Raw genomic sequence first — 8,190 nt, 5'->3', positions numbered from 1 at the left:
GTGTGTGTGTGTGTGTGTGTGTGTGTGTGTGTGTGTGTGTTATACCTGAAGACAGGAGCAGCCAACATTATAGGAAATAGTCTCACAGTAATCACCTTAAAACAAGTACTATTGACCAGTAGTGTATGTTTGTATACCAGCACATCACAAAAAAATAATAATTAAATAGAAATTCTAGAAAATTGCTTGTTTTGCGTGTATCATGGTAGTCTTAAGCACTTAAGTTGAAAGCAGTTGGATTTCTTTTTAGGTTCATGAAGACATTTTCTCTCTCATCTAAAATCCTTCTTCAGTTTTAGAAACTGACTGGGAGTCATAGATATTAAACCCGTATTGGGGTTATCATCGTGGGGGTGGTCCTGATAGTCACAGAACCTCCATGCCTCATGTAGTTTGCTACCACTACATGAGCCAAGATGTGATTCAAGGTGTGGGTCATTACAATCACATAGTGTGAGTGCGAGAGAAATCATCTGGGAAGGAATGTCAAGATTGATGCATGTTGACGATAGTTGGGGTAATTTTCTTTTATATTTAAATATTTTAAATAATAAACTTACATTCATTCTGTATTAAGTCCATTAATTCAAGCCTTTTGTGTTTTACCAGTATAGTCAGTTTTAGAAATTTTTATTTAGTAGCATTGTTTTTTGTCAGGTACTACACATTCTTGTTTGGGGATACATGGAAAACTAGAGGCAGGGAACAGCAGCAAGACCCAAGCACAAAGCAGACATATAGCGACAACAGATATGACATTAATAAAGTCAGGCGCAGCATAAAGGGAGTGACAAGGATGGAGCTGGGTTGCAAAGTGGCTTGGACTTAAGGTTTAGAAGGATATGAGCTGAGCTGTCAGCTGATGCAGTAGTCTCACTGTAATGTTTGACTATCCCTGGCTAGGGTGGTGGAGACCACAGTTGCTACATGTGTGCTCCTCTAATCTCTTGCCAGATTTGTTATGTCAAGATCAGACAGCCTTTGATTTTTGACTCAACTTGAAAATGTGTGTCTTGCCTGAAAGTCAATTTGTTATATTTTGGGAACTGACAGCGAGCTGAGCTGAACAAAAGAGTAGCTGGAGGACTTGTTGCTCATTTAACTTTTACTCAAAGTTCAAAACAGTTTATGTTTACCTGTCTTTTAATACAGCATTTTAAAATTTGACATGCCTTTTACTAAATCAAAGGGTTCCTTGCCAGTAGCATTGAGTAATGATTTTCTCTTTCTTTAGGTGCACCACTCTTCACTACGACTCAGAACTTCCTTCAACCTCCATCATCATCACCTTTCACAATGAGGCCAGATCAACTCTGCTGCGGACCATCAAGAGGTAAACACACATCTGAGACTTCTATATGGTAGAGCTCAGTGATAAAACTGCAATTGTGCTATGTAATTCACACCCAATCCCAATTCTAGGAGGATTTTGGTTATTTGTATCTAAATATTAAAGTCGTGAAAAAGTAGACAGGATTACTGAGATGCTAGGTGTACATCAAAGAGAGTGGTAGCAAAGGAAAAAGGCTTATAGTGAGTGGTATGTGAGACTGGACACAAAAGGACTTGTACTGACAAGCAAGGTAGAGAGATTGAGTTAAAAAGGATGTGCAGCAGGTTAGAGTGATTAAGGATGGAGATGGAAATGTGCTAACAAATGAAGCGAGTGTTGAGAATAGATGGATGGAGTACTTTGAGGATCCGATGAATGAAGAAAATGAGGGAGAAGAGGATGGATGAAGGAAAGTTGCTGAATGAAGTGCAGAGATTAGTAAGGATGAGGCAGTCTGTCTGATCTCATCCTTGTGTTAATGTTGTTCCTGAATTAAGATAATGTTTTTTCAGGATCAAAATTGCATCTAAACAATTATATTGCTATGATGTCATAGCTCTGTGACTTGGAAAAAACCTACACATATCCACTCAGGAAAAAATCATAGATAGGGTTAGAGGTTACAGCTAAAGTTAGAGTGTGGGTTAGGGTTCACCACTTTATGATTTGATGTGTGGTGTGACGTGTTTCCATGAAGCAAAACTATGACATTGCTACAATGTGACTGGTCACTTGCAATGTTGAACCTGGACAAACATTCGTTTTATTGGTCCAGGAATAAGACCAACACGATATCAGGTCGAGCTAGTGAAGGCATCAAAAGAGGCGATGAAGGTGTGGAGAGAGGTCAAAAGACTGACCAGACTGTTTAACACAGTCTTGGAGAGTAAGGGGATAACTGAGGAATGGGGAAGTTAATTGCTACAAATTTTTAAGAACAAGCGTGAACAAAAATGCACTCACAAGCTGATGTGGTATGCTGATAGTATGGTGAGTAGTATGGCTTTATGCTGAGAAAAAGCACTAAAGATATAATGTATCCTTTGAGAGTGTGGATATAGAGAAAGCATACTGTAGTAACAGTATAGGTGAAGAGGAGAGTACAGGTAGGGTGGAGTGGGTGGAGAATAGTGTCTGGGGGAATTTCTTGCAGAACAGTAGAAGCAAGAGTGAAGGGGAAGGTTTACAAGATGGTGGTGAGACCTCCTATAATGTGTATTCAGGACATGGTGGAAAAGACAGGAGGACGAGTTGGAGGTGGCAGAGTTGAAGTTGAAGACCAGGATGGACAGGATTAGAAATGAGTGTATCAGAGGGACAGCTCAGGTTGAGCAGCTTGGACATGGACAGAGGAGGGATACTGGATATATAGGACAGGATGCTGAAGATGGGGCTGCTAGGCAGGAGGAAAAATATTAAAACTACAGATGATATGTGATGAAAGAGGACATGCAGAGGATTTGAGGAACAGAGGAGGATGCCAGAGTGAGATGGAGGCAGATGATTTGCTCTGGCAACCCCTAAAGGAAGAAAAGGTATTGAAATATTAAATCGTATCAGCCTTCATCAACCTGTATTGTTCTGACTTTATTTATTGTTTGCCGGTAAGCAGAGCAACATTCAAAAGACACACATTTACATTCTCTTGACCCTCAATCCACTCTATCATTGAACCATCGTTCTGTCAGCAGGTTACCACACCCACAATCAGCACAAACAGATACACAAAGACTCACAGACACACACAAGTTTTGGCTTGAGTTCAGCTCATTATACCAGTCAGTCAGCAGGGACTGGCTACGTCTCCTCACTATCACAGAGGACATTTTGTGATTTGTGTGTGTATGTTTGCTGTGTGTGTGTGTGTCCCCTTCAGCCCTTTTCAGAGCTCTGCAGTTTTCAACCAATTAAAAGACAATCTGTCTCCCTGGGCCCCTCTGCTCCCTTTGGCTCTGTCTCTCTCTCTGTATGCGTACAAGTGTGTGTGTGTTTGCCGGTAGTGACTTGGAGCTAGAAGTAGTTTAGCTGCCTTTTATTTTTACTTTGTGAATTTGGAGCGTTTGTGCTCACCAGGGTGCATTAGATCCTCTGAAGCTTCCACGCTGCTCCAAACTGGTTTGCTTGGCATTAAAACATTTGAAGATAAATATACTGTATAGTCCATCGGAAAGACATTAAGCTGTGTATTATTTGTATTTAGACATTTTTAGGTATTTTTATTGCCCTTAAATACCAGTTAATATAACAAAGTAAGTTGCTTGCAACAAAAAGAGTATTTGTGTTTTTTAATGAAAGACTGTATCTCTCCCTAGAAAATCACATTTTGAATGGATGCAATGTATTTCCAATCTTCTGTTGTCCAATTTTGGTGAATCCAGTGATTTGTACCCTCAGTTTCCTGTTTTTAGCTGATAGGAGTGGCACCTGGTGTGGGCTTCGCCTGCCAAGGTTCAATTTGATGTGCATTCAGAGATGCTCATCAGTTTGACATTCAAAAAAAAACTTTTTAAAATTGTCATTGTGGACAGTCTCTCCTTGTTTTGCCTTTGGTGATTTTCAAAAGGAAAGGGGACAAACCCTGCGTGGATTTGGTGTGACTGTCGAAGAATTGTCAGCTTTTGACGTTTCATATAGTTTTTGTGAAAATTAGCCCTGCCAAACTAAAGAGTCGGTGTCTTAACAGAAATCAGCCACTTGACAGAAGAGCTTCAACTGGTGTCTTTACAGAGAGAGTGACGCACTTGGGTAAAGCTCAGACGAGTTAAGAGTGCTGCAACAGATCACTTGACATTTGCAGTTTTTCTGAAAGCCAGTGCAGCTGTCAACAGAAAAAACAGCCAAGAAACAGAAACTGGTGATGTTATGAGTAACGAGACTGTAAGTGTGGAGTAACTTCTGTATTGGAGGCTACACACAGATCTTTTTTGAGAATAGTAAATTGGAAACAAACGTATTAGATGCGATGTTTACAAAGTATGGTTTTTTTTTTCTAAGACAGAGTGACGCTGTGGATCACAGAGTGTTTCCATAGTCCCTTAGTAGGTTGCTTAAGGGTCCTTAATGGACTATGGTGTGGCTTTGCAGGTTGTGGCCCATTAAGAGCAAATTGTGTCCTAATTACATTTGCCCTCACTCAAAACAAACCGTCAATTTTTAGACTGATGACTTTATAGCCAGGCAGTGCTTTCAGCTTATATTTGTGCCCTATGAAATTTTACTGCAAGTGCTCCCAAAAGGTCATTCAGTCAAATTCTCATATTGTTTTCGTTCCTATCACTGCTTACCCATTTCTTACCTGCGTAAGTGTTTGAGAAGGTGACAAAATCCACACAGAAAGCTGGTTGAGTCGGTGGTGGCTCAAAACAAACAAAAACTAGGTTTTGGGAATTGTATAAAATCATTTTTACATTTGGCTTTTACCAAAACTACTTTGCTAGTTTACTTCATTATTATTGGTTTAATTGTATAGGTTTACAGTGTTAAAGACGTATTAAAAAACTACGACATGATTAACTACATGAAAAGATACCAGAGCACATTTTACATGCCCTAATCTGCATCAGCATAAAAAGCTATTATACTTAAATATTTAACTATTAGTTGCATTTATCTTCTCGCCCAAATGTGGCTGATTTTTGCCAGAAGGCTGTATTGGTGTGGTAGTTTTTTGTTTTATTATTATTTTTTAGAAGTGTCAGAATGATTTCCATGATACTAATAGGTGTCCTTTAAAGTTTAGTATTATAACACACTATAGAAAATCTGGCTTAATGTACCTTGAATGTGTTGATAACTGGTGGTCCTGCTTAGCTGCACAAACAAGTTCTCCTTGGCAAACACCTTGCCAGAGATTTCCACGAGTACATGAATACCAAATGTTTATAAAACTGCCCCAAGAAAAGCAGAAGGGAAGGACGTACCACTAAACCGAGGCAGAGTTAAAATACTGAATTGGAAAAAAGCTTCAGCATCGTACTCTTTGTGTGAAAAATGCTTAAAAATATCAGTGTGCCTGTCTCTTCACTGGATCATGAAAAGTTTGCAAAGATCTTCAGTTTAGTGAAACTTTGTAGATTTTTTCTTTTAAGAGGCTTTGAGAGGCATTCAGTCATAGACAACTGAAGTCTAATTTCAAGCGCCACTATTCATGCTGAGTGAAAAAAGAATAGAAAAAAAAACTTGAATAGCCTGATAATGGAAAGATAAGTTTGCTTTTTACTATCTGCAATCATGTTTTGCTTCAAGGACTCTGAAAACACTGAAAATGTATTGAATGCCTACAATTACATTACAAAGGGGTGTAATTTTGGACCTTTGTGTGCTTTAGGGCTCGGCAGTATGCACGCCGAACTTTAATAAGTTTGATTTGAGACAATGATGGGTACTTTGAAAGCTTTTCATCTGGTGATCAAAGAGTTGCTTTCTGAGGGAGAGCCAGGCCTTGTCGATATTTAATCAAGGTCTGATCCTGAAAATTGATCTCATCTTCTGTCTCCGCTGGGCAAGAGATAAGCAGGCCACATGAGAGAGAGAGAGAGAGAGAGAGGCAATGACAGAAAAATAAAAACTAGGAGCTTTTGGGATATTTGGTTTTTAATAGATTTAGTTTGTTTTGGCTCTGTGTGTGTGTGTGTGTGTGTGTGTGTGTGTGTGTGTGTGTGTGTGTGTGTGTGTGTGTGTGTGTGTGTGTGTGTGTGTTCATGTAAAACAGGCTCCTGAACTGCAAAGGTTTCATTATGTACAAAGGAGCTACAGCAGGAAATGGGAAAATGAGAGAAAAGCGCTACAAATATTATTCTGTGATCATCATTCCTACTGTTATGTTATGTTATATGTTATTGTATGTTATGATTCGGTTGGTTGTTATGTTAATGTCAAATTTAATGACATAAAAAAATCCTACAAAAGGGATTGATTGTGGCAGCATGTTGCAGATGAAGAAATATATCTATTAAATAAAATCTAGTTTAATGCATTTCACTGTTCATTATGTTTTCAATTCATTTTACATCTTCAGCCAAATCACTGCACACTGAATGTTAATTGAGTGGAGAAAAGGGTTAATTAAATGTTCGGGTGTGATATTTGTTTTGATATCCAGCCCGCACTTATCGTGTGTTTTTGTTTACATGCGTTCAATTAACCGCTGATTGTGGTTCATTTTTCCTCTCTATGTGAGGGCACTCTAAAAACAATGACACCCAAGACTGCATTCATCTACATCCTTCATATGCCAAGCAGCACACACATGCTGTGTGTTACCTACATATCTGTTTCACATGCTGCTTTTTGCAAATGAAACAAAGGACTGGCTGAGAAGGGACTCATTCCTGTAGCTTTAGGACATTTTCTGTTGATCATATAATCATATATATTTTCAAGCTCAAGCTGTCATTCTAAATAATCTGGAGAAGGGCACTTTTGAAGCGTTTTGTTGTTGTGGAAACATTATAGGCAGCATTGCACACTCATCACAGTTTTAAATCCCCGTTCTTATAGTCCAATAAAAATAAAATAATAAAATGTTTTTCTTAACTATTTTAGAATAAAAATGTAAAACACTAACAGAATTATAACTAGGAAGAATTTGGTGGATCCTTCATTCTTTACCTGATCAGTCTGTCTCCAAGACCAGTATGAAGGTTATACTAAATGGTATTTACCTATGATTTACACAGTGGTTTGAAGTATTATCTTCAGATAGTTTTGCTTGCTTTTGTAGTATTAGAAAGTAAATGATGCTATGAACCACAATTAGCATCGCAGTTCAACAGACTTTCTTTTTGTACAGTTTAAATGTAGAAATTTTCTTTAAGAAGGTCAAGTGTTAAATTTGTGTGTGAAATAAACCTCAGGGAGTTGTCTAATTACCCAATCGGTCCATCAGTCAGTCTGTAATCCAGCCAAGCAACCATCCTGCTCTGCTCAGCAGCCAGCACTCACTGCAAGTGTAGAAATGCCACTTCTAGATCAGCACCAGCTCAGCACTTTCTGATTCAGTGGTCCTAAAAAATGCACAGTAAAGAGTCCAGAACACTTCCTTTAGAACTGATCACTCAGGATTTATTAGGAGGAGGACGAGGCAGATTTATAGTCTCTGCCTCCTTCTGCAACTTGGCTGTTTTACGAAATCCTTCCTCCCACTCTGTTGGCTCTTTGTCACATACTTCTACCTGAATCATTATCCCATTCATTTTGGGCTAAAGCATTTTCATAGATAAGGAAACCCACGTGTTTTTAGTATATAGAAATACCCAATACGTAAACATTATTTTAGATACAAACAGTCTGTATTTAAAATGTTTTTTTATTGCTTGTTTGACAGGCAAATATATGTTTTGTTTGTAATTGTGATTTCAACACATGCAGTCAAGTTAAACAGAAATTTCTCAGTAGACTCTGTGCAGTCCTGTAAAAAACTAAGTAGACTAACTACTAACTATACCTTCTAGCACCAGTAACATGAAGTAATCACTTTCTATATGAGTGTTTTAGTGTTTGTTTTTGCACAATTTGGCCTTAAATTTTCAATCAGGTCAGGACTTTACTGGCCTATAGTAACACCAAATTCCTTACTTCTTCAGCCACTATGTCCTGTTGCATGATCCAGTTGGATCTGAGCTTTAGCAGAGGAGTTCATGGTCTGTTCAATGACTGCAAGGTGTTCAGGTTCAAGCCCGAAGTCATCACCCCTCCAGCACCATGCTTGACAGTTGGTATGAGGGGTTTATGTTGTTGTTTATGTTGATGTGATGTGTTTACTTTTTGCTAAATTTGGCACTAATCGTCATGAACTTTAAAATTTTATATGCAAACTGTAGGCCTGTATAGTGTAGGGATTTTTTTTTTTTTTTTTT

General features: G+C 38.4%; 1 protein-coding gene across 1 annotated transcript in view; it reads left to right on the top strand.

The window, feature by feature from the left end:
• galnt14 (UDP-N-acetyl-alpha-D-galactosamine:polypeptide N-acetylgalactosaminyltransferase 14 (GalNAc-T14)) overlaps positions 1–8,190 on the top strand; it is a 232,178-nt gene that overhangs the window by 120,530 nt on the left and 103,458 nt on the right. Inside the window, exon 3 of the mRNA XM_005929923.3 lies at positions 1,235–1,333. Coding sequence (XP_005929985.1) covers positions 1,235–1,333 — 99 coding nt within the window. The remainder of the gene's footprint in view (positions 1–1,234; positions 1,334–8,190) is intronic.

This window comes from Haplochromis burtoni, unplaced genomic scaffold (assembly GCF_018398535.1).
Source record: "Haplochromis burtoni strain Fernald_Lab_line unplaced genomic scaffold, NCSU_Asbu1 Contig_126, whole genome shotgun sequence".
NCBI classification, from domain to species: Eukaryota; Metazoa; Chordata; class Actinopteri; order Cichliformes; family Cichlidae; genus Haplochromis; species Haplochromis burtoni.
This window is presented reverse-complemented; position numbering and strand designations above follow the sequence as displayed.